This window comes from Schistocerca nitens, chromosome 3 (genome assembly GCF_023898315.1).
Source record: "Schistocerca nitens isolate TAMUIC-IGC-003100 chromosome 3, iqSchNite1.1, whole genome shotgun sequence".
In the NCBI taxonomy this organism is placed as follows: Eukaryota; Metazoa; Arthropoda; class Insecta; order Orthoptera; family Acrididae; genus Schistocerca; species Schistocerca nitens.
In genome coordinates this window covers 928,019,655-928,047,112 of record NC_064616.1, presented here as the reverse complement: position 1 = coordinate 928,047,112, position 27,458 = coordinate 928,019,655, and the positions used below count along the sequence as shown (strand labels likewise).

Sequence of the window (27,458 nt, the reverse complement as noted above, 5' to 3'; positions counted from 1 at the left end):
AGGTTTGACACTAGATTATCAGTTTATGGTTTTGAGGCTGGTAAGGTCACAAGCAGAATTTGGGAGACACCATATTGGTTTTTCTCCTAACCAGTTGAAGCCTATATTTGGTGGAGTTTATTTTATAACTAACACCTTATGAATAAATGCTGTCTCAAAGCGCAAACACAACAAAGATCTCTTGAAAATACACTAGTATTGGTATGATTTAATGTGACAAAATGACTGGAAAAGTCGTATTGACAGGTAAAGAATTATTGCATTTCATTGTTTTCAGATTTTCCTTGTGTGTTATGAAAATACGCCGTTTCAAGGCAGTGGTGCATTGAAGGTTTATCAGAAACATGTTGTTCTCAGTACTGTTTGTTATAATCATCAGTTACCAACATATTGGCTTTTAGGGGATCATATTATATGAGGAACATTAGTTCAGAAGGTTATGGTAGTGTAGTGGATGTAGCCGCATACTTATGGTGTCACAGTTTGTAGGTTTGCATCCAGCTGTTTTCAGAATATTTTTATTCACCTCTGCATTTTCTAAGAGATTCTGGGACACATATATTAGTTTAACAGAAGTGTGGACTGTAATCTTGTTTGTTCCATTGTGTGAACATGCTAGAGAATAGGGGCCAATGAAGATTGTTTTCTACATCACTGCCCCATTTGATTCCAATTCATTATTTACTTATTCATCCAAAAATCACAACCACTGCACAAGACCTGTGATGTTATGGAAACTTCACTGTCTTGTCACACAAACTCGTATGTGATATTGCTGCCCCCCCCCCCCCCCCTCCCCTTGAAATAGTGGTTGTGCGATGGACTGATGTGTAACGTAATCTGAGGTCTAGGACAGTTCAAATTGATACATGTTGCAACCTTTACCAGTATGGAAACTGTGGACTTCACCTCAGTATGACACAGGACAGCACTTAAAAACAGATCATTTCCAAGTCCATAGTGCATAATATTTTACTAATTAGTGCCATTTTAGGAATGCACGTGTTACCCACTCTTTGTTTTATTAAAAAACAGTTTCAGTGTAAGCTTATAGTAGTAAGGTATAATTCACTTGTATTAGTACACTGCATATTTTAACAGCATTTTTCCATTAGTTTATTGAACACAGGTAAACATAAGTGACAAAATTAATCATCAACAATATATTATGCACCATTATCTTAAACAGTGTAGTTTACTGTGTCCACACCTGTAGAAACCTACTTGTTTGGAGTTAAAAGTGTTGTCAAGCCAGGTTTGAAGTGTAGTTTCATATGAAAAGAAATTGTTATTCAATAAGAAGCAGGAAAGGTAAATATTTGAGGCCGCAAGATCAGTAGAATAAGTATGTGTAGGAAGACTGTCCCCAGATAGGTTTGTTTGTGAAATTAGCAGATTACATTATCATGTAGTAGCAACACGTGATGCAGTTTTGTTGGTCATTTTTCTTATACTGTGATGGAAAGACGCCTCAGTTGTTGGCAAGAAATGCCAGCTGCAATGGACAGACACCTGGGAAGTAGTTCGTTGTGCACAACACCCTTCTTGTACCACCAGATGCAAAATATTACCTGTTCACACTGCTCGTTGCTTGAGGAGGTGTCTTTTGTAAGGGTTCAGCCATTAATTTCACCTTAAGAAGTTAATACGAAGGTATCATAACTCATGTTTTATTGGAATGCTGAGCGAGCAAACTGATGATGATCAAGGAAACTGCCTTTTGAAGCTTGAAAATATTTTAATTTCTCTAATATTTTGAAGAAGATTGTCCCAAAGTCTGGTTCTTTGTACAGAAAATGATTTAGAGGATGTGTTGGTGTTTTGTACTGGTACAGAGATAATTTTACATTGTTGAGAACAAATACTTCTGATGAGTTGTTCAGATAGTATTGTAAGGGTTGAAGATAAATAAGAGGGAGTGCAATAATTGAGAAGAAGATAGCACAAACCCAGGGTATGATAATCTCTATGCTTATCGGCACAGTCATGATGATTGTTTGTAGGCAGGAGTGATATGGCCAAAATAGCATACATCACAAATGTTCACACACAAGCATTATCACCAGTTCCAACCAATGTGAGTTCTTACCCGAAAATCTACATCTACATCCATACTCCGCAAGCCACCTGACGGCGTGTGGCGGAGGGTACCCTGAGTACCTCTATCGGTTCTCCCTTCTATTCCAGTCTCGTATTGTTCGTGGAAAGAAGGATTGTCAGTATGCTTCTGTGTGGGCTCTAATCTCTCTGATTTTATCCTCATGGTCTATTCGCGAGATGTACGTAGGAGGGAGCAATATACTGCTTGACTCTTCGGTGAAGGTATGTTGTCGAATCTTTAACAAAAGCCTGTACCTAGCTACTGAGCATCTCTCCTGCAGAGTCTTCCACTGGAGTTTATCTATCATCTCCGTAATGCTTTCGCGATTATTAAATGATCCTGTAACGAAGCGCGCTGCTCTCCGTTGGATCTTCTCTATCTCTTCTATCAATCGTATCTGGTACGGATCCCACACTGTTGAGCAGTATTCAAGCAGTGGGTGAACAAGCGTACTGTAACCTACTTCCTTTGTTTTCGGATTGCATTTCCTTAGGATTCTTCCAATGAATCTCAGTCTGGCATCCGCTTTACCGACGATCAACTTTATATGATCATTCCATTTTAAATCACTCCTAATGCGTACTCCCAGATAATTTATGGAATTAACTGCTTCCAGTTGCTGACCCGCTATTTTGTAGTTAAATGATAAGGGAACTATCTTTCTATGTATTCGCAGCACATTACACTTGTCCACATTGAGACTCAATTGCCACTCCCTGCACCATGCGTCTATTCGCTGCAGATCCTCCTGCATCTCAGTACAATTCTCCATTGTTACAACCTCTCGATACACCACAGCATCATCTGCAAAAAGCCTCAGTGAACTTCCGATGTCGTCCACAAGGTCATTGTGAAGGTGAATAGCAACGGTCCTATGACACTCTCCTGTGGCACACCTGAAATCACTCTTACTTTGGAAGACTTCTCTCCATTGAGAATGACATGCTGCATTCTGTTATCTAGGAACTCTTCAATCCAATCACACAATTGGTCTGATAGTCCATATGCTCTTACTTTGTTCATTAAACGACTGTGGGGAACTGTATTGAACGCCTTGCAGAAGTCAAGAAACACGGCATCTACCTGTGAACCCGTGTCTATGGCTCTCTGAGTCACGTGGACGAATAGCGCGAGCTGGGTTTCACACAACCGTCTTTCTCGAAACCCATGATGATTCCTACCGAGTAGATTTCTAGTCTCCAGAAAAGTCATTATACTCGAACATAATATGTGTTCCAAAATTCTACAACTGATCGACGTTAGAGATATAGGTCTATAGTTCTGCACATCTGTTTGACGTCCCTTCTTGAAAATGGGGATGACCTGTGCCCTTTTCCAATCCTTTGGAACGCTACGCTCTTCTAGAGACCTTGGATTGGTAAATGCCGCCAGTGTTCTGCAACCATAAGCTCTGGGCACACTTCAACAACTACCGTGCAGCATAGTGGTGGAACATTGTGTGTCACAGGGTCTGGAGATCTTGGCTTAGCTACCCAGACCATGAGGACGGTAAAAAAAAAAAGAAAAAAAAAAAAGTCTGATGAGATGTGTAGCGGTTGAGGTGGAACAGTTGTTAACAGGCAACCTCTGGGAAATCTGCCAGTTGAAATGTTGTCTAGAGGGTGTGTCTGGCACTTTAATATCAGTCAGTGAAATGGACCACTTCTATTGCCCGAACAAGTGGCGAACTCCTGGAAAGCTAAATGCATCAGGCAATATGCCACAGTGCCTTAAACTGCAGCAGAAGTTTTGTGTCCTGTAGAGATCTTGTCAAGATTTCAAAAGAAGTACTGAAAGAGGAATGGGCTCAAGAATTTATCATTGTCATGGAAAGTATCATGAAAAGTTGGATGAGGATCTGGTAAAATCCAACTCCTGTATCCTTACCTTAAGTAGCACAAAACACCTAGAGCATCTCAAGGAAGATTTCCTTTGCATAAATGTGTGGCCCTACATCCCCAACCTAATGCTTTGTTTTAAATACCACCACTTTAGGCACACCACTCTAGGATGTAAGGTAGAAGCCATGTGTGGCAAATGTGATAAGGCTGCCCATGAAGGAGTTGGTTGTTCACCTTTCCAGAGTGTGTAAATTGCTATGGGGATCATCCTCTCTGGGGAAGGGACTGAAATGAAGATAGAGGAGATTAAAAAAATGAAGCGCATCCCGTATGAGGAGGCCAAAAAGATCTATAAGGCCATGCAGCCTCCAACATTCACTACAGCTTTTGCTTCAGTACAACCCCCATGATAAATAGCTCCTATACTACAGTGGAACACGAATGGGTTCAGGACTCGTGTGTAGGAACTGAAACTTCTTGCACAGGCACACCCCCTGTGCTTGTGTTTACAAGAAACACATTGTAAATCTACTGATGCCCCTGTGCTATGAGGCTATACCCTCCACCACAAGGGTGACCTGACTATGGACAGAGCAAAGGGAGGACTTGCTGTGTTTGTCAATAATGCACGCTACTACTCTGCTCTCCCCTTGATTATCAACTTACAAGCACTACCCATTGAAGTTCATGTGAGACAGCAGATCATGGTGCTCACTGTATTTACCTCCACAGGTTGCGACAGAGTGTGAGGCTCTCACAGGCCTTACATAACAACTCCTCTGCCCATTTATCCTAGTGGGCAACTTCAATGCCCATAGTGTACAAATGTTATCGGGGTCGAACACTGTTTACCCAAGGTGTCAAGTTTTGGAGAGCCTAGTGATGTCTTGGGAGCTGTGGATCCTCAAAACAGTCAAGGGCACTCATTTCTCAGCTGCTACTTGATGATTCTCACTGTGGGCAGATGAAGCATTAGTTGGAAGGAAGCTGCCAAAATGCATGGTCAGCAGAATTAACTGGACGCTGTTCAGCCAGCTGGCTGTGTTTGAACACAAAGGCAGTGTTCAGGAAAGGGTGGACCATGTCACACGAGTTGTTCAACAATCTGGGTCAGGCATGTGGCTCTATGACAATTCAAATGCTGCCCATTGGCAGACAACCTCACAGCCTTTGTAGTTGCAAGAGCTAACACTCAACACATAATTAAGGAGGGGGGGGGGGGGGGAGATCATTGGCAAGCATTCCTGGTCTCTATCAACTGTTACTCTTGTTCTACTAAAGTGTGGGAATCCATCAGGAGGATTTCCGGTAAATGCAGTTGTTTACTGATAGCAGTAGTGCTGAAACAGGGGTGTCTTCAAACAGTGCCAGGAGACATTGCCCAAACAATGACAGAGCATTTTGCAGCAACTACTACCAATGCCAGCCAGGATCTGGCGTTCCACCACTACCGCATTAATGTTGTAAGGGCAAAGTTGGAGTTCAGATACAACAATTCTGAGTTTTAAAAGTGCCCTTTCTCCATGTGGGAGCTGAATTTGGCACTGTCTGAGGCACGATACTGCACCTGGTCACTATGAAATCCAGTACAGTGTACTTCAACATTTGAAAGCAGCATAAAGGAAATCCTCCTTGAATGTTTTAAGTTGATATGGCAGGCAAGCTAATTTCTCAACTTGGGGGAGAGTCAGTTTTGATGTGTGTCCTCAAACCAGGAAAGGACCAAACTTGTCCCAGTAGCTACTGGAGCTCTGCCTAAATGAGCTTTGTAGGAAAGACCCTGGAGCGAATGGTTTACCGCTGAAAGTCCTTGAGGAATAGGATCACCATAATCGAGGAGCAGGAGGATTAGTCACTCCAGAAGTTTCTTTTTTAAGCTTGAGAGGAAATACTTTTTATATTTGTGTGGTGAATGAAGTAGTGGTGACATCTTCTTACAGATTGTAGTTGTGTGCCAATTATCAGGAGTTCCTGAATGTGGAAAATCATACATGCCTTGAAACAAGGAAATCCTGTTACGATATAATTTGTCTGATAGCACTCGCCCCAAATATGATACAAATGTTTCAAACTGCCTCTACTGCCTGAATTACTATATTAAACCCAAAGGGAACAATATGTCACAAATCTTACACCTTTTTCCACTTGCAACCCTATTTTATAAAACTTTAACAACTTCCACAAGATCGAGTATGTAAAATCCAATATTTAAGTGTAACACAAATGCTAGAACTTAAACTAAGAAAGTGACACTTGATAAATACACTCGTAGTAACCTAAGTGTATTACTGTACAGTGATCACTCTGTTTATCGAAGTTATTTCACATGAAAATCGAATTACAATATGAAGTAATTTTATGATTACCAATGCAATAGCAGAAACGTGCCAAGGTGCACTGTGGCACGCTGTGATTAGCTGGTCCGACGGCAGCTGGTGTCAGGCAGCTGGTGGCTGCTGCAAGGTGAGGAAACACTCGAGCATTAACTGTTCTGACCTTGATGCAACGATAAGCTCTCTTGCAGAAATGTTTTGCTATTACTGTTGGATTAGAAAGTGAAGCAAATTGTCTTTTAAGTTCCATCAGACTGATACTTTCAGCAGATTGACAAAATGTAGTGTAAAGATAAAAGAAAGAGTGGACTTGAACTCGGGGCTTCGTGTGTACGTGCAGATACAGCACTGTAATATTGCAAGCAGGAGATGATGCTTTCACATTCTAGTGGATGGACTTGGAATTCTGAGGAGCAGCTGGTTTTATTGGCACCTTAAGTGAATGATTTGGATATAGTCTCGTTGGCAGCCAGCCAGCAGCCAGGTTTTATGTCTAAGACTGTACATCAAGAGCCTATCTCCCAACATCTTATTAAAGCATTCTGTGTTGCTGTTTGTCTGTGGGTAGTAGGCAGTTGATATCCTCTATGTGATGTCACAACTTGAAGTTACCTCTTATATTAGTCTCGGCTGGAAAACTTTTCCATGCTCAGAGATCAACAAATTGAGTGCTCCATTCTTCAAAATGATTCTTCTGCAAGGAACCTTGCAGTTGGCTCAGCTTTGTTGACTGCATAGTGAGTAAGGTAGTCAGTGCAGACTATTACCCATGAGTTCCCTTGTGTTGACTTCAGGAACTTCCCCTAGAGGTTGATTCTGGTATGGTGGAATGGCACTGTTGCAGTCTGAATTGGTACCATATGCCCCGAAGGTAATTGCAGCATGTGCTTATGTATCTGGCATTCCAGTGGCTTAAATAGTGTGTAGTGGATTGGTAGATGCATGGTCAGTGATAGCTGCATATGATTCTGTTCAGAGTCTTCACGAATCACAGGAGCACCATGGAAACACTTCAGGATTGCTGCCCATAGATTTCTTTTGTGAGTCTTAGCAGCAATTGACAAAAGCTTCACAATTTAACTGAGCATCTCAATTGGTGACTGGAACTCATCTCATTCATGATTGTGGGACATCATCATCTTCAATGGCAAACAGCTGCCCAGAGAAATCTTTGTTATGTGTACTTCTTGGAATAGCTTCACCAGTGTGGAGCTCAGATCTTCCACAGTCCGTGGCTGCTTTTGATGCCTGCAAGAAGTCCCAGCTGAGAATAACATCCTCATAACATTCTGCTGAGCCATCAATGCTATTAACAGAAAAACACTCATCCGAGAACTCAACCTGTTAATAGGTGACACATACCAAATAACAAAAGTACTTTGACATCTTAAGATAGAACCACATTCAAATGTGTGATGATATCACCCTATCCAAGAATTTAACACAAGCAAATGAAGTGCTACAACAAAACCAGATCAGTCAGACACTGTTCAGCATCATAACAGCAAACATCATGAAGATAATTATGGACAGCACAGCAACACTCATACTTTATGCGGGTGATGTGATAAAAGTTCAAGAGACAAGGAAGAACTACAAAAGGTGCTAAACAGTCTCACATCTTGGACCTTGGAAAATGACCTACAAGTAAATCACAACAAAACCTAACACATGATTTTCAGAAAAGCTGGTAAACTCTCACAAAAGATGCTCTGACCTCCCAAAATAAACTGCTAGAAGTAGTTCCAAAATATAGGTATCTAGGAATTACACTGCAAACATCATTCAACACCTATGTGGAAGAAAGAACACTAGCAATAATAAAAGCAATTTACAAATCCAACAGCCTCAATAACTCTCAGTAAAACTGACAATAACACCATTTAAAATGGCCATAGCACAAACGGTACAACCTATGGGACCCACACAGTCTTGGACAAACTACATGAACAACCTTGTAACATTAGAGAAAGCAAATCCTGCTATATGAAGCAAATCATGGGAATCAGGAGGTCAGTGCTTTCAAGACTGGCTGACATCTTAACAAAAGAAGCCTTCATAGACAATGTCAGAATGCAGATACTCCTGCCAAACACAAAGGCCTACTAAAGCACATACCAAAATACTCATAGGAAAAAAGCTCTGCCTGGTACAATTTCTATGCAACTGATGCCATAATAATGGAAGAATGACAACAGGCAAACTACAAACTTCAGCATGTAGTAAAATGATAGGCAACATATGGTTTCCACCTCAAGTTCTGCCAAAACTAGATTCCACCAGCTGAATGGAGACTGCATGTGTGAATTATGTAGTGAACATTGTGAAAAAAAAGGGGCATAAGGATGAATCTCAGTAATAAAACAAGGACTGGAGCACACTGTGCACATTTTTGTTAGTAAATGTAATGTACATTACATTCTACTAAAACAACAAATTCATAGAGTTACATTCTGTCATTGATAGTTGTTGGAATACCCATTCCTGTCAGCCAGCTGTATTTCCCATTTGTGACTTCCAGCACAATCAGTTTCATATCATGAAACCATCTATTTTTAGTTGGCTATGATAAGTGTTTGGCATTACAGAAAAGGGAGCTCCTGAGTTAACTAATGCTCAGACAGGGCGGCCATTGATGATGATGATGATGTCAGTCAGATTTCCTGACTTGTTGAAGACTGTTGTCCACTATCTGTGGTGTCTTCAACTCTATAGATGGTTACCTTGCTTAGTTTTCCTAAATTTGGTGGCTAGGCATAAGTCTGGCTGGTGGTACCTCTGTATGGCAACAGGGAATGGCTACGGTGTGTTGGGAAGCAACTTCTTCATACATAGTATGGCAGTGAGCCCCATACCACAGGTTGACTATAATCATCTAGATCTGACTAGCATGAATAATAATGTTGTGATGGTTGACATTTGGTAGAATAGTAGTCATCAAAAACTCACCTCCTTTCTCTGCAATGATGTACAATATGTGCAGGACATTCATAGTGGAAACACACTGGCATATTGCCCTCTGTTCCGCAAATGTCTATCCTTCTGTGGGGAGTTATACTGACTCATCTTGCACACATGCTAACATTTCATTTGCCACTTCTTTTTCAGTCTGTGAAATTCCTTGGGTTCCTTTCTGGTGAAATATCAACTTCAGCAACTGTTGTATATTAAATGCAATGTTTGCTTTGTTTATCATCACCATTGCTCTGCTTTTTATCAACACCACTAGCACTGTAGCAAGGGTGAGAGTTACTTGTCGACTAAGTTGTTCAACTGTGCTCTGTAACCTCATGCTGTGGTCACCATTGGATAGCTCCAGTCGTGTGCCCTGCCTCCATGGGGGCTCACAGTTCTTTCGTGGGTTCGTGCATAATACATGTGGGGCCCTGAGCTATTGCAGCCCATTCTTCCTTCCCTGGCTGCATTTCCTTCCCCGAGCCCCTCCCTCCCCAACCTCCCTTCTTCCCTCCTGCTGCCCCCTTCTTCCCCGCTCTTGGTGTTCTGATTTATGTTGAACTGGCTCTCCATCTGGTTTTCTGTATTCCTTCCAATTTTGTTCTTCTTGCCTGTTCCCTTTCATCCTTTTTGGTGTTTTGGCACACCCTTGAGATTTAACCTCCACTTCTAATTGTTCTATTGTTAGTGTGAGCCATTTGGGGAAGAACTCCCTTCCGAGTATCTGTGGCGTTGATTCCTCTCCCCCACTTCTTACCCCACCGTAGGCCCCTCCACCCTGCTAGAGTCCCAGCACGTGTAGCCAGTCTGTGTGATGGGGCTGTTATGTACCCATCTGGCTGAACCTTCTGACAACACATGGATCACACTACTGATACCTGAGCTGTGTTGCCTCCCCATGTATGCCAAGGAGTGGCTGGTTGTCATGCTGAAGCATCAGAACACCTAGCAATGGCTGCCATGCTAGTTGCTGTGGCTGCTGGGTTGTGCCCATGGGGACAGCCCCTGATCGGAGTGGGTGGTATGAGGCCGGCACATGGAGCATATCAAGCTGCAAAAATCTGGCCGTTCTCCAAAGACCGCCGCTCCAAGTGGTAAATGTTCATTAAATGCTGCTTTGTATGAACCTGCAGGTTTCCCTCCCCTGGCTACACCCTGGAAGGAGGGCCAGGCTCACCATATTGGGATGAAACACTTTCACCACTACCGGGTTGTACTAGGATGGATGGGAACACATTAATTGCCACAAAGCCTTTGTTTTTTGTGGTGAATTTTGAGGACAAGTTTGGCACTGTGAAGTCTCTCAGTAAGATGTGATCGGACTCACTGTTGATCAAAACTACTTCTGCTGCCCAATCGGCAACTCTTCGTGCATGTGAAGGCGATGTCTCGGTGTCCATTACCCCTCACCAGTCACTGAATGTGGTCCAGGGAGTGATTTTTCATTAGGACCTCATCCTGCAAACTGATGAGGAACTCTGGGCTAATCTGGAGCAACATTTTGTTCATTTTGTTTGATGTGTGCAGCAAGGTCCTAAAGACCACCGCACTGGTACTGGCACCTTTATTCCAGCTTTTGAGGGAGATACCCTCCCAGAGAAGGCCAAGGTCATCAGTTACTGATTTGACATGAAGCCGTACATCCCACCACCCATGAGGTGCTTTTGGTGCTTGTGTTATGGGCATATGCCTTCCCACTGTACGGTGGACCCTCTGTTTCGTGACTGTGGACACCCACTCCATGAGGGAAGCCCCTGTCTTGCACATCTTGTGTGTATAAATTGTCGTGACGCCACACTCCACACTTGTCAGATTGCTTAGCTTACAAGAGAGGAAATAACGTCCAACAGTACAGGTCCCCGGATCACTTAACTTATGCTGAGGCTTGCCAAAAATATGACTGACTCCATCCAGTGTCACTTTCGTCAACTTTTGCCTCTGTTATGTCATTTCCCTCTTCTCCCTCTTCCGTACCTCAACCCTGTCCCCCTCCTCCTCGCCCTCCTCCTCTCCTAGGGTTCCCACGCCCTCCACTCTGGGTGCTGCCCCCCTTCCCTGGCCAAAGAAGTGCGCCCCTTCTTTGGCACCCACCAGCGATGGCGCTTCCCCCCCCCCTCCCACCCCCAGACCCCCTCCCCTCGGCGTCTCTCTGCCCTGACCTGCCCTCCTCATCCATAGTAGTAGTAGTAGTAGTAGTAGCAGCAGTAGTAGTAGTAGGAGGCCTCCCTGGTGCCCCCGCACATGTCATTTACCCCCTCACAACCTGCATCTGACATCTTATTTATGGATGTAATGCCATTCTCGGCAGTGATGACCACTGACTGAGTGACAGGAATTCCTTTCAGCTTCTTTATGTCTAACCTGGACTCTCGCTGTATACTAATCCAGTGGAATTGCAACAGATATTATCGTCACATACCGGAAATACAATGCCTTGATTCTTCTTATTCTGCATTCTGTCTGTTCTTAAAGACATGCGTTTCGATGATGACCACTCTCCAATGTTTCATGGTTATCGGGCATACTGCCAGAGCTGTGCTGGCCCCAGGATTGCATCTGGAGGGGTCTGCTCCTTGTTTTGCACCAATGTTATTAGTGACTCGATTCCCCTTCATACTAACTGGGAAGCAATAGCAGTACGAGTGCGAACAACCCGAGCAATGTCTACCTCCCACTAGATAGGCCATTTTCTTATGATGAAGTGCCTACCTTAATACAGCAACTCCCACCCTCATATCTCCTCCTTGGGGACTTCAATGCACACCCTCCTGTGGGGGAGTGCCACTTTGACAGGTAAGGGTCTTCTAATTGGCCAACTTATTACAGGCTTTGCTTTTCTGCTATTGATCTCATGATCTCCTCCCCTGCTCTCATGGCTTCACCACATTGATCACCCCATGATCTTTGTGATAGTGACCACTTTCCAGTGATTCTATCATTCCCCTGCCACCACCAGGCAGACAGGCTCCCACGTTGGTCATTCCGCAGAGCTAATTGTGCTTTATATACATCTGCTATGCACTTCAACACCTCCCTCTTGGATTTCATTAATGTGGTCATGCAAGATGTCTGTGACACTATTCTTCATGCCGCTGGCACTGCTGTCCCCTATTTTCAGGTCCCCTTCATTGTCAGCCAGTGCCACGGTGGACCGAGGATGTCGCAGTCACTATACAGGACCGCCGATGGGTGCTGCAATGATTTAAATGACACTCTTCATAAATCGACCTTATCACTTGTAAGCATCTCTGTGCTAAGGGCCACTGCCTTATTAAGCAGAGTAAACAGGAATGCTGGGAGCACTGTGTTTCCTACCTGGTGCCGTATGTCTCTTCATCACAGGTTTTATCCTAGCTCCTTAGCCTTTTGGGGCACCAGCATCAATTAGCTGTCCTGGCTCTTACCCTACAGTGTGCTCTGTGTACTGATCTATAGGTCCTTGCAGAACACCTCGCAACACATTTTATGACAGCATCTGCTACTTTTCTCTGGAAGAAACTACAAGTTGGAGAATCCTCTCCCCCCCACCCCCACCCCCCACCCTATCCCCTGTTTCAATTCCCACCAAACTGAAGCCTATAATGAACCCTTCACTGAATAGGAATTTGTGCAGGCTCTTTCCTCTTCACATGACCCAGCCCCAGGCCTGGATTCCATCAACAACCAGATGATCCAACACATGGACTTTACCCAGAGGCAACATCTACTCAGGGTCTTCAACCACATTTCGCTCGCAGGTGCCTTCCCCCTTGCAATGGCAAGACAGCATAGTTGTTCCTGACCTTAAGCCCAAGAAAAACCTAACGTCTCTCAACTGCTACTGAGTGATTAGCCTGAACAATGTACTTTGTAAACTGCTCAAGAGGATGATTAGCTTCCGATTATGTTGGGTACTCAAATTTCAGGGCCTTTGTCCTCGTATGAGTGTGCCTTCCAGGAAGGATGATCTGCAGCTGACCATTTACTCAGATTGGAAACAGCAATCAGATAGGCTTTTACTAACTGCCAACACCTTGTCGCGGTCTTCTTTGACCTACATAAGGCATATGACACAACTTGGCACCATTGCATTTTACCTACCCTCCATAACTGGGGCTTTCGTGGCCCCCTTTTGATTTTTATCCATAAGTTTTTTTTTTTTTTTGCCTCTAACTCTTCTGGGTTTGAGTTGGCACTTGACTCGGCACCTCTCGGACCCAGGAGAACGGTATCCCACAGGGTTCTCTGTTAAATATCACACTCTTCCTCATTGCCATCAGTGGGCTTGTACCTTCTGTTGGGCCTCTGTGGTTACCCCGGCATCATATGTCGATTATTTTTTCATCTGATGCAGCTCCCACGTAGCAGCATCTGCTTAACACCAGCTCTAAGGTGCCATCTGATGGGCCTTTGCATGGGTCCTTCCCCATGGCTTCCAGGTTTCTCCCTCTGAAAAGTGGGTTATGCATTTTTCCCATAGACCTACAGTACACCCTGATCCAGAATTTTATTTAAGTGACCAGCACCTAGATGTTGTAGTGCAGTTCTGTTTCTTCAGCCTTCTTTTTGATCAAAATCTAACATGGTTGCGCCATATTCGTCACCTGAAGACAACATGCATGTGGAAGCTTAATGTTCTCCGCCTCCTGGCCCACACATCTTGAGGTGCAGACCATCTATACCGTGCTCTGGTTTTGTCCGGACTAGGTTGTGGTTGTCAGGTTTATTGCTCAGCAGCTCCTTCCACTCTGAAACTGCTTGACCTTGTTCATCATTATGGGGTGTGTCTGGATGTCGGTGCCTTCTGCACTAGTCCTGTCGACAGACCCCTCACACAAATGGGGATTTCCGCTCTACAAATACGACAAAGCCACCTCCTGGTTTCTTATGCAGCCGCCATTCGAAAATTCCCTCACCATCCCATGTGTCTCATCCTCTTTGCAAATGAGGGATGTCTCCCTCCTGATACCGGCCCTCGAGTGGGATTGCCAGTTGGAATGCATCTCACTTCCCTCTGTTGGGATCTCCATCTCCAGTCACTGCTGGAATGTGCCCTGTGTATTTCCTCCTGCAAACCCCCCCCCCCCCCCCCCGCCCCTCCCCCCGCCCTCCTTTCCCTTGGATGATGCCTCGACAACGGATTAGAGCTGACCTATTCCAGGGTCCTAAGGTCTCTGTCGCCCCTGTGATATACCAGTGTCTTGTATGTTCCATCCTTGGGGAGTTAGGGTTCTACCATCTCTGCCTTGATGGTTCTAAAATGATAGGTAGGGCGGGAATGCTTTTAGTCTCCTACTGGCAAGGAACACCATTTATTGCCAGGATCATGTAGTGTGTTCACAGCAGAGCTGCTAGCCATTAACATGGGCCTCCATTTTGTTACTCAGGCCTCCACAGTGTCTTAATATGTACCAACTCAGTGAGCAGTCTGCAGGCTATAGAACAATGCTACACACGTTGCCCTTTGGTCTCTGCTATCCACAAGCTCCTCTTTTCCCTTGGCCATGCAGCTTGCTCAGTTGTCTTTCTCTGGGTCTCAAGTCATGTGGGCATCATAGGGAATGAACTGGTTGACCATTTGGCTAGAGATGCAGATAGTGACCCCTCACCCCAATTCCCTTTCATGATTCACATCAAATCTCTTTCTCCCCAAAAGTGGAATGACATCTGATGCGCTATTGCTCTCACTAATAAACTCCGCACAATGAAGGAGACTACTGCAATTTGGCGTTTTTCCTTCTGCTCCTCTCGAAAGAAGTCCACAGGCTTATGCCATGTAAGCATCGGTCATACTAGGCTCACCTATCCCCCCCCCCCCCTTGTGTAACAAGCCACCCCCACAATATGGTTGTAGAGCCAGACTGACGGTATCATATATATTGGTGGAATGTCCCCTTCTTTTGGCCGTTCATACTAAGTATGGTCTTCCAAATTTCTTGTCTTTAGTATTAGCAGACAGTTCACAGTTGGCTGAACAGGCCCTCAGTTTCTTTCATGAAAGTGATTTTTATTTTCAGTTATAAGGTTTTGCTTTCCCCCTGGAGGAGGGACAAGAGGTCGTGGTTGGGGCCTTTCTTTGTTTTTTCTGGGTCTGGGGCCCATGACCACTCCCCCATCTAAGGATCACTCTTTTATCCCTCTGTTTTTCCAGTTCTTCAATTTGACCTTCCCTTTTATGCCTTCTACTCTGTGTGTTTTTAGCTTCCTCTCTTTTTTGTTGACACCTCTGATGCAGATATCTTTCGAACTGCAGGACCGATGACCTCGCCGTTTAGTCCCGTAACCCCCCTCAATCAATCAATCAATCAGTCTGTCCACTGCATTGCCATTAGCAGCCAATAGTGTGGTTGCATGGTAAACAATATTTGGGGCATCGAATGCCGTAAACATCATTGGCTTTTTGCGAGCTCACATTTAAGGGGTTCCTAGTCAGTCAAATCCTTTCAGCCATTTCATTGGATCCTGAGAAGCACTTCCAGAAACACTTATTCGATGCTTGATGTGCAGCTTGTTTGTTACTGTTTTGGAATCCATGGTATCCTGAATATATTGAATTTGGGAAGAATGTATTGCTTGTATTCTGGTTCCTGCCAATGTAGGCAACTGAGTTTTATGTTGTCTAATTGGAGCCAGTGTTGATTTAGATGTCTTGAAATACCTAGCGTCTCTACCAAACAGAATCAAGTTCAAGTCCAAAAGCAGATTAAACGGATTAAGCATAACACTAAATACTGAAAGCATGTTTATTATGAAAACCAATGTACAACCAGAACAGAACAGAAAAGGACTGAACAGAACTGAACTTTTATTCTGGATGAAGAGTTCTCCTATTTATACAAACATTGAATACAAATAACTTAAGAGGTGAAGGTAATCATGCCCCATATAATTCAGGCATTGAGTGGTCAACAGATGCCCAAACAAGATTGAAAATTGTTTTTCATTAGTTTGCTCTGTAGGGGGCAATTGCCCAAAATCTCAGTAACATTTTGCCCAAAATCTCAGTAACATTTTCATCTTATTTATATGCTTAATGATTACTCAGTGTCTCACCTATATCATGAGCATGGCTATTCTTGCTCCTTTCATTGTTGCTAATAGCAGTCTGTCATTTTAAGCATTTACCGATATTCTTAAATATTTCATTAGCTGCCATTTTGGTAAGATGTCTAGTGTTTTTATTTATTTTTTACTGGCATGGTATGTGAAAAAACACCAGAGTGCTTATTGTGGCTATGGAATTGAGATGTACTGCTTTCTGTTGTGAAGATTAAATTTGTGATGTGAACGTGCTGTGCTCTCTTTCATAGGATTTAGAACTTTTGCAAAATATCAAAAGAATTAAGACACACAGGATCTGAAGATGTTGTTCTAAAAAAAAAAAATGGTCATAAATTTAACTCGCAGCACATTCTCAGAAAATTTTGAAAATGCAAAATTGGATAATAGTACCATACTTTTATTCCAATTCCATGTTGGCAGAGCATCATGATGATGAAGACCACTTCGGCTCTATGATAAATATTTATTTATGATCCAAAGTTTCATAGCATTAGAGCTACATCTTCAGGGATACATATTTATTTCATAACTTGGTTCAAGTGGTAACCAGTAGATGACCAAACATTCTGTGTCCAGTTGTAATAATTGTTTTAACTGTTGAAGAGGCAACTAGTCAAGTGAACTTGATTACCAACATGTTGGATGGTTAAAAAAATTATTACAATTGGACAGAGGATGTTTGACCATCTAGTGGTTATTGCTTGAACCAAGGTATAAAATAAATATTTATCTATGAAGATGTGGCTCTAACACCTTGAAACTAGTGGATCATAAATATTTATCATACAGCTGAAGTTGTCACTTTTTCACCATGGTACAGTTATACAGCTGTGGTAGCCCACAATACAAGATTTTCTGCAATGTTGGAAGAGGCTTAATAACTTACTTAAGTATGTCCAGAGATCTGCCTGCCTAACGAGATTTTTTACATCTGTATCTCAGTATGTAACAAATCTCAGATGAAAGCTGTAGTGTGTAATGAAACTGTACAGTCTCATCATTACATACAACTTTGTCCATACTAAATAATTAATGTCTTTATTAGCTCGTTTGTAACCATATTCAGTTTAGAACTCCTGTCAGCTCCTTGATATTTCTCTTGAACTTGTACCAGATAGCATTTCCACTCACATTACAGCACTATCTTGGCTCATACATGTACACTGATGTCAGGTGATTTACAGTCTGTTGATCACTGTCTGGGAAGTTCTTCCTGACATTTCTATCGCTTTTACTCTTTTTTTTTTGTGTTCCTTACTTTATCTTGCAGGCATTCACAAGGTACCCAGTTTGTGGCTAGTATCTCACACCAGCACTCATCTTGTTAAGCCTTTCAACATAATGACTTCTTCCCAAGACGTTGTTGGGATTTGTTTCATTCTGCTCTGCCTTTTAAGTATCTCTATTTCCTGACCTTGATTACAACCTTCCTGAAGTTACCACCCCCATTAGAAATTTGTTAAAAGAGCTGTTTGAGGTTTCCACATTACTACTGCTGCTGCAGATACGTACATTTCTTAAGCTTTACTCAAGTAAGTTTAAGGCTATCATATCCAAATCTGAAAACCTCATTGTTCTGGTGTGAACAGATGAAACTCCAAAACGAGTTTTTTAAACACCTACTCAACTACAGCAGTCTACAGAGAATAAAAGAAGATCCATCCCATACAAAGTCAGTTATGCTGATCCAACTGCCATAATTCAAAACAGAAGTGAAAAAAAAACTTTGCTTATACACTCCTGGAAATGGAAAAAAGAACACATTGACACCGGTGTGTCAGACCCACCATACTTGCTCCGGACACTGCGAGAGGGCTGTACAAGCAATGATCACACGCACGGCACAGCGGACACACCAGGAACCGCGGTGTTGGCCGTCGAATGGCGCTAGCTGCGCAGCATTTGTGCACCGCCGCCGTCAGTGTCAGCCAGTTTGCCGTGGCATACGGAGCTCCATCGCAGTCTTTAACACTGGTAGTATGCCGCGACAGCGTGGACGTGAACCGTATGTGCAGTTGACGGACTTTGAGCGAGGGCGTATAGTGGGCATGCGGGAGGCCGGGTGGACGTACCGCCGAATTGCTCAACACGTGGGGCGTGAGGTCTCCACAGTACATCGATGTTGTCGCCAGTGGTCGGCGGAAGGTGCACGTGCCCATCGACCTGGGACCGGACCGCAGCGACGCACGGATGCACGCCAAGACCGTAGGATCCTACGCAGTGCCGTAGGGGACCGCACCGCCACTTCCCAGCAAATTAGGGACACTGTTGCTCCTGGGGTATCGGCGAGGACCATTCGCAACTGTCTCCATGAAGCTGGGCTACGGTCCCGCACACTGTTAGGCCGTCTTCCGCTCACGCCCCAACATCGTGCAGCCCGCCTCCAGTGGTGTCGCGACAGGCGTGAATGGAGGGACGAATGGAGACCTGTCGTCTTCAGCGATGAGAGTCGCTTCTGCCTTGGTGCCAATGATGGTCGTATGCGTGTTTGGCGCCATGCAGGTGAGTGCCACAATCAGGACTGCATACGACCGAGGCACACAGGGCCAACACCCGGCATCATGGTGTGGGGAGCGATCTCCTACACTGGCCGTACACCACTGGTGATCGTCGAGGGGACACTGAATAGTGCACGGTACATCCAAACCGTCATCGAACCCATCGTTCTACCATTCCTAGACCGGCAAGGGAACTTGCTGTTCCAACAGGACAATGCACGTCCGCATGTATCCCGTGCCACCCAACGTGGTCTAGAAGGTGTAAGTCAACTACCCTGGCCAGCAAGATCTCCGGATCTGTCCCCCATTGAGCATGTTTGGGACTGGATGAAGCGTCGTCTCACGCGGTCTGCACGTCCAGCACGAACGCTGGTCCAGCTGAGGCGCCAGGTGGAAATGGCATGGCAAGCCGTTCCACAGGACTACATCCAGCATCTCTACGATCGTCTCCATGGGAGAATAGCAGCCTGCATTGCTGCGAAAGGTGGATATACACTGTACTAGTGCCGACATTGTGCATGCTCTGTTGCCTGTGTCTATGTGCCTGTGGTTCTGTCAGTGTGATCATGTGATGTATCTGACCCCAGGAATGTGTCAATAAAGTTTCCCCTTCCTGGGACAATGAATTCACGGTGTTCTTATTTCAATTTCCAGGAGTGTAGTTTGTGGCTGTTGCCACTTGTGGAGATTTTGTGGTTCTCAGAGAAAATCCTCCATATTAGCAGGTCCTTGATCAGGAAAAAGGAATAGATGTGTATCTGAGGGGTACTGCTGTATTAGATTGCTTCTTCACATGCACATAATGTAACCTATTGATTCCAAAATCATTGTTGCTATAATTGTTATTATTTTGAAAAAAAATTTTTTTTCTTTTGTTGATATGAAATCTCAGTTGTGATTGACATTCTTTTCCAAATATAGATATTGAGTTTAAAATAATTTCTTAGAGTACCTTTCCAAAACACATACCCTTCCAAAACATATTCCCTCAGATTGCCTCCTACATGGTTAACAATCCTTCCTCTTTTTCAGTTTATTAGAAATCAATTATTGATATATGTTTAACTCAATTTTCCCTCTCTGTTTTAATATTTCTTCTCTCTATTTTATTTTTCCCATTTTCTTTTGCCCTTTTTTCTAGTTCTTAACTTCATTATTCTTTCCCCTTTTCATTTCTCTATTTCTTTTAATCCATCCTTACTTCTCAATCTGTCCCCTCTGTTATCTCTGAACTGAAGCTAACACAGTGCCTGCCAAAGTACTATCTTTGCTCTTCTGCTCTCTCTGATTTCTTCTTCTTCTTCATTTTTTTGTCTTCTCTCTTCTTCATAACCAACATATGGTCTGAGTGCTTTTAAGACTTGAGTTTTTCAGATTTGTGAAGGGTGATTCTGTGATGTTACAAACTTTCAAGGATGATTGAGAAGGTTAAATGTATCACTCTCAGGTAAGGGACCCTACTTTGGAAATGATAGCTGAAAGTTATGAACAAAAATCATTCCAATACCTGTGACAGTGGAACACATGTATGAGTACTGTTGTTGTTAAGATTATAGAGTGGGCAACTTTCAGAGGTGGTATTATGTACCAAAACAAGCAAGCTTTAAAATGCATACCTTAAGAGCTAAGGGCACTTCTCCAGTAGAAGAGATGTTTCACAGTATCAAAAATGAACAAGTGCTTGTAGTTCTAAAGTTATGCATTTTAGAGCCTCTCTTTACAGGACTAATTATTATTATTATTATTATTATTATTATTATTATTATTACTCCTCCTCCTCCTCCTCCTCCTACTACTACTACTACTACTGCTGCTGCTACTTTTTTCCATACTACCATCTCAGAAGGTTGCTTATGCTACAGTACTAGTACATGTATTCTGGTGTCATAGGCATCAGAATGATTTTCGCTCATAACTTTAGACTCGGTCATTTCCAGACCAGGGTCCCCAAACTGAAATTGATACATTTACCTTATCCATCATCCCTGAAAGTTTGTATCATCATCATCATCATCATCATCATCATGAATGCACCCTGTATGTAGTTTAACATCAAAATCTCCAATCTCGTATCACCTTTATTGACATCATATTTGCAATTGCACTGAGTAGCGTAGAGTTCCTTACTTCATTGCATAAATGTTCCAGGTTTAGTCATGCATGCTTCTTTTGTGTTAATAGCCAATTTAATTCAAACACTATGAAATGTTTTCTTGTTTTCAGGCTTGTACTGCCCTTAATGCAGTCATATATAAAAGCTGGGGACTTTACAATCCGGGGTAAACTTAAATCAGCTTTGATTGATAATGCAATATATTATGGATCATATCTCTTCATATGTGTCATTCTTATAATATATATTGCAGTAAGACCAAGCCGTTATTTTTATGGGTGAGTAAAGCATGCTTTTACAATTGGGTGGCTCAGTGGAGGAAGGATCTATCCCATTTGGAGTTAGTTTTGAGAAAAAAACTCCTAGGTTTGTTTTTGGCAGACACACAAGTCTTTCAGAATTATTTTTAGCACAGCAGTACAAAACTTGACAGTCCTTTTACTTGAAAGCTTACAAGAGGCTATGTTATCTATTTTTGAATGATCCATAATTTGTCATCTTTCAAATCTCTAGTACAGAAATGGATAAAAGTCATGGTATTTGAGGGTTCATCAGCTAAAAATTCTTTCTTATGACAGCAGAAATTTACTTTCATTTCATAAAGAAGACACACACAACCAAGTAAGTATAAATAATGAAAATCTGAAATCATGTGTGTATTTGAAAACATCAATTTCTAGGTACATGTCCCAATCAACATTCCCAGTTTTAGATTTAGGAGATTTCTATTAAACTTCTGATGCACAGAAGGTATAAATTTCATGAGGGATATAATATCAAATTTCAACTTTTGCGCTGACCTCCCGTAAGAGTATTTTAACAGAAAATTGACATCACACAGCACTGGGCATTTCCCTTGCAATTTTGCAGACTATTTTTTTTCTTCTGTTGATATGCCAGACACAGAAAATTTTACACTCATGTCTAATCTGCAGTGTCTGTGTAATGTGCACTTCCTGCTTATCAGCTGATAAATTTCCTCCTGTTAACATTTTATTTAGATTAGTGAAATTATCATTTGTCATTTTAATGTGTGTCTGAATTGTTTACTCTGCTTTTCTGAGTTCAGTTCAATGTCCAGGTAACTAAACTACCTGCATCAACTTTTTATTTTTTTATTTTTTTTTTGATTTTTTTTATTTTTTTACTTTTCTGGTCTAGCATAACGTTAAAGGAACATACTCCTGACCACAAAACCATACATTAAGTTTTCTCAGACCATCCACAGTCAAGTGCAGCCATAGCCCCATCATTGTGAAATTCTTATTTTTGCTGTTCATCTTAAATCATTGTTCATGTCAATGAGCTTATGTGCAGTAATCTTTTTTCTAGTGGTGGAAATACAGAATGAGCATAAAGTCTTTTTCCTGATTACAAAAATTTATTTCTAAGGAACTATGATAGATATAGCTATGTGGTTTGTTGCAAATGGTAACTTATCTCATGCAGTATTTATGGGTACCCTTCTGCATGTGCTTTGTATCTAGCATCTCATTTCTCAGTTACATGACTTTTAACCATGGGTAATGTGTCATCAAGATGGTGCACTGCCCACACAGCAGGTTATTTGTTTGCCAGTTCTTGGGTGAAACCTTTCTGGACAGATGGATCAATAGAGGGAGTGCAATATTATGGGCACCACATTAACTAGACATAAACCCTTTGTCTTTGTTGTTGTTTTATGTTACGGATGAAGTGTTCAGTTCCCCAGTTCCTGACTGGACTCGCATTCGGGAGGACGACGGTTCAATCCCGTCTCCGGCCATCCTGATTTAGGTTTTCCGTGATTTCCCTAAATCGTTTCAGGCAAATGCCGGGATGGTTCCTTTGAAAGGGCACGGCCGATTTCCTTCCCAATCCTTCCTTAACCCGAGCTTACACTCCGTCTCTAATGACCTCGTTGTCGACGGGACGTTAAACACTAACCACCACAACTACCCAGTTCCTGACGTTGAAACACTGACTGAGTACACTGAAAAATGGCTGAGTGCGGGCTGCCTTAGAGGCAGTGATGGAAGAAATTTTGGCAGACACATGGAGAGAAATTGCGTATTGCCTAGATGTTCTACGGACAACAAAATGAGCACATCTGGAAGTGTATCCATAAAAGCATTGAATTAAGCTACAGTTTGCAACATATGTGCATTTCTACTGTTTTTTTTTTCATAAATATGACTCCTTCTCCTCATGGATTTATGTTCATTACCAACATCACTAGTTATGTTAGCTCCCCCCAGGGGACCCACAACTCTTTTGTGGATACGTGCGTAGCGAGCACGGGACCCCGAGCTGATGTGGCCTTCCTTCCTTTCCGGGCTGCATACCTTCCCTTTCCGCATCCTTCCCCATCCGCCATCTTCCCCCCCCCCCCCCCCCCCTCCTCACCTCTGGCTCTTTCTTTCCCTTTCTCCCCCTCTGGGGTTATGGTTTGTGCCTACGTCCGGAGACGGACGCTTGTAAATATACTACATTCTTCGCCTTCCTTGCTTCTAAGTCTTCATCCTTCCTTTGTCCTTCTCTTTTCCTTACCTCTTCTCTCTACCCTTTTCTCCGCTGCGGCGTTTGAGACCTCTCTTCTTTCCTTTCCCTTTCTCTTTCTTCCTCCCTGTGCATGTCTGAAGGCCAACCCACGCACTTCCATGCGTAGCCGGTGACGGGGTAAAGCGTAATTCCCCGCCCCGGGTAGACAGGTAGGACACGTACGTACTCCCTGGTAACGGCCAGGCCCAGGGAGGGGTGATTACCCAAGCTGATACCTTCCGAAAGTGCCGATTGGTCCCTCCGTCCGTTTGTCGAGAGGTGTGACCTGAGGTGTGAACAATCACCTAAGGCGGGAGTGCCCTCAGAGAGGGCCCCCACAAGGGAGGAGCGCGCCATCGGAGACGCCGGTAATCATGGGGGATTCTTCCGCAATGGTTTCCTCACCTTCCACTATGTCTGCTCACAAACGTAAGTTCACTGAGTCTCAGCGACAGTCAGTTCTTCCATCGTTGCCACAGTTCCTTGTTGTTTCTCGGTCTGATGAAGGTCACGACTTCTCCACGGTCAACCCTTTCATTATTCAGAAAGGTGTCAACGCAATTGCAGGTCCAGTAAAGTCTTGTTCCAGATTACGGAATGGCACCCTGTTGTTAGAAACAGTCAGTGCCCTCCAGGCCCAAAAATTGCTGCGTACCTCACTACTACACACTTTCCCTGTCCGGGTGGAACCGCACCGTACCTTAAATTCCTCGCATGGAGTCGTTTATACACGCTCCCTCGATGGACTGTCTGACGAAGAAATTCAGCACTACCTGTCTGACCAGGGCGTAACGGCTGTTCATAGGGTTATGAAAAGGGTTGACACGAACATCATTCCAACCCGCACTGTCTTCTTGACATTTGACAAAGTTCAACTCCCATCGAAAATCAAAGCAGGCTATGAGATAATTTCCGTTCGCCCTTATGTCCCGAACCCTACGCGTTGCTATCGGTGTCAGTGGTTCAATCACACCAGCCAGTCATGTTCCAATCCGGCCAAATGTGTTACATGTGGCAGGGATGCCCATGAGGGTGCTTGTCCACCTCCATCCCCTCGCTGCATCAACTGTATGGGTGACCACGCTGCTTCCTCTCGAGATTGTCCCGTTTTTAAGGACGAAAAGCTCATCCAGGAAATTAGAGTAAAGGAAAAGGTGTCGACCTTTGCTGCTCGAAAATTATTCGCCAGTCGACAGCCCACCGTGCCTCAGAAAGGAAAATACAGCACTGTCCTTGCTTCTCATCGGCCAACAAAGGAGGCGGCCACACAGACTTGCGACCTCACCTTTAGTGCCACGGTCGTCAGATCGGCCAGCGCAAAGATCGCACGTTCAACCTCACCACTTTCGCCTGCCCACTCTCTGGCTCACCCTTCGTTGAGTTCTGCTAAATCTCGAGCCCAAAAGTCAGACACCAAGACTTCGAAAAAAGAGCATACTCGTGAAGAGTTTTTTCGTACGGCAACTTCCCAACCATCGGTTCCTCCTTCCTCTAAACATCATACTTCCAAGAAGGCTACAAAGAAACCCAGTTCCTCTCCTTCTCCGCCAAGGCGTGTCCCATCTACAGCACCACCTGGCGGAAATCGCCCTCGGCCGTCTTCTGTGTCGCCGAGGCGCACTGCTGGCGGCCGATCAACCGGCCGGTCGCTGGTGGCAGGAGCTGCTCCTGACCAACCTATGGATCAGCATCTTCTGCCTTCGGCTGAATGCCATTCCATGCTGTCGGTCGCAAGCTCAGAGCAGTCGTTGAGTTGACAGCGACCTTGGTCACATTCCTCCATTTTCTGTTCACCCTATGTCCATTATCCACTGGAATATCCGCGGTATTCGAGCCAATCGGGATGAGTTGTCGATCCTCTTACAATCCTACTCGCCGGTCATCTTCTGTCTTCAGGAAACAAAGCTGCGTCCCCATGACCACTTTGTTCTCCCTCATTTTCAGTCCATCCGATATGATCTCCCCTCTGTTGAAGGCACTTCAGCACATGGAGGACTCATGATTCTTCTCCATGAAACTCTCCATTATCACCCAATCCATTTACACACCTCCTTCCAAGCTGTCGCCATCCGTCTTTCCCTTTCCAGATACACGTTCTCTCTTTGTACTGTATACATTCCATCGTCCACACCAATGGCACGAGCTGATCTCCTTCATCTTCTTGGTCAGCTTCCACCCCCATATTTGCTGGTTGGGGACTTCAATGCCCACCACCCGCTTTGGGGATCTCCACATCCTTGTCCACGTGGCTCACTATTGCTAGACGTCTTCCACCAAGCAGATCTAGTTTGCCTCAACACTGGGGTCCCTACATTTTTGTCTGCCTCCACGACAAATTTATCTCATTTGGACCTTGCGGTCGGTACTGTTCCGCTAGCTCGGCGCTTCGAATGGTTCGCCCTTGATGATACACACTCGAGTGACCACTTTCCATGTGTCCTTAGACTGCAGCCTCAACTGCCCTACATGCGCCCGCGACGCTGGAAGTTTGCCCAAGCCGATTGGACACTTTTTTCGTCTCTAGCGACATTCGATGACCGTCACTTTCCCAGCGTCGACGATGAGGTCACACATATTACCGACGTTATTCTTACAGCTGCGGAACATTCAATACCACGCACCTCCGAATTGCCCCGGCGCCCCCCAGTTCCTTGGTGGAACGAGGCATGCCGTGATGCACTACGTGAGCGGCGACGTGCTCTCCGCGTTTTCCGCCACCATCCTACTTTGGCCAACTGTATCCGCTATAAGCAGCTCCGAGCGCGATGCCGTCGTGTCATCCGTGATAGCAAGAAGGCAAGCTGGAAATTCTTTATTAGCTCATTTAACACCTTCACTCCCTCCTCGGAAGTTTGGAGTCGGCTTCGACGGTTCTCAGGCGCGCCTAGTTTCTCCCCGGTCTCTGGGCTCACTGTCGCGCATGACACATTAGTGGACCCCGTCGCAATTTCTAACTCGTTGGGTCAGCACTTTGCTGAGATTTTGAGCTCTTCAAATTACCCGCCAGCGTTTCTCCCGAAGAAACGTGCAGCGGAAGTGCGACCTCTTGCTTTCTCCTCTCAAAATCGCGAAAGCTACAATACTGTTTTCTCCATGCGGGAACTCCAACATGCACTCTCTTCTTCTCGCTCCTCCGCCCCAGGACCGGATGGTATCCACGTCCAAATGTTGCTACACTTATCAACCCGTAGTCTGCGTTACCTCCTTCGCCTTTATAATCGAATTTGGACCAACAGTACTTTTCCCAGACGATGGCGGGAAGCTATCGTCGTTCCTGTTCCGAAACCTGGAAAGGACAAACATCTCCCCTCTAGCTATCACCCCATTTCTCTCACGGGTAGTGTCTGTAAGGTTTTGGAGCATATGGTGAATTACCGTTTAGCGTGGTGGCTGGAATCCCGCAGTCTTTTAACACCTGCCCAATGCGGATTCCGAAAGCATCGTTCTGCAGTTGACCATCTTGTTGCTCTCTCCACTTATATCATGAACAATTTTCTCCGGAAACGCCAAACAGTAGCAATATTTTTTGATCTGGAGAGAGCATACGATACCTGTTGGAGGACAGGCATCCTCCGCACACTGTTCTCTTGGGGCTTTCGAGGTCGGCTGCCCCTTTTTCTTCGCGAATTTATGGCAGAGCACACATTTAGGGTGCGGGTGAACACTACTCTCTCCCGTACTTTCTCCCAAGAAAACGGGGTACCCCAGGGCTCCGTGCTGAGTGTTGTACTGTTTGCCATTGCCATCAATCCAATTATGGATTGTCTCCTTCCTGATGTCTCGGGCTCCCTCTTTGTGGACGATTTTGCGATCTACTACAGCTCTCAACGGACCAGCCTTCTTGAACGACGTCTTCAAGGATGTCTTGATCGCCTCCACTCTTGGAGCGTCGACACCGGCTTCCGTTTTTCTCCCAGTAAGACTGTTTGCGTTAGTTTTTGGCGACGTAAGGAGTTTCTTCCGCCCTCCTTACATCTAGGTCCTGTCAACCTTCCGTTTTCCAACATCGCTAAATTCTTGGGTCTTATGTTTGACAGAAAACTGTGCTGGTCCTCC

The 27,458-nt window shown here is 44.2% G+C and overlaps 1 protein-coding gene across 2 annotated transcripts in view; it reads left to right on the top strand.

The window, feature by feature from the left end:
- LOC126249002 (LMBR1 domain-containing protein 2 homolog) overlaps positions 1-27,458 on the top strand; it is a 122,149-nt gene that overhangs the window by 24,594 nt on the left and 70,097 nt on the right. Inside the window, exon 3 of one of the 2 annotated variants that reach the window (XM_049950585.1) lies at positions 20,993-21,160. The exons of the other annotated variant lie outside the window; for it this stretch is intronic. Coding sequence (XP_049806542.1) covers positions 20,993-21,160 — 168 coding nt within the window. The remainder of the gene's footprint in view (positions 1-20,992; positions 21,161-27,458) is intronic. 2 annotated transcript variants of the gene reach the window in all.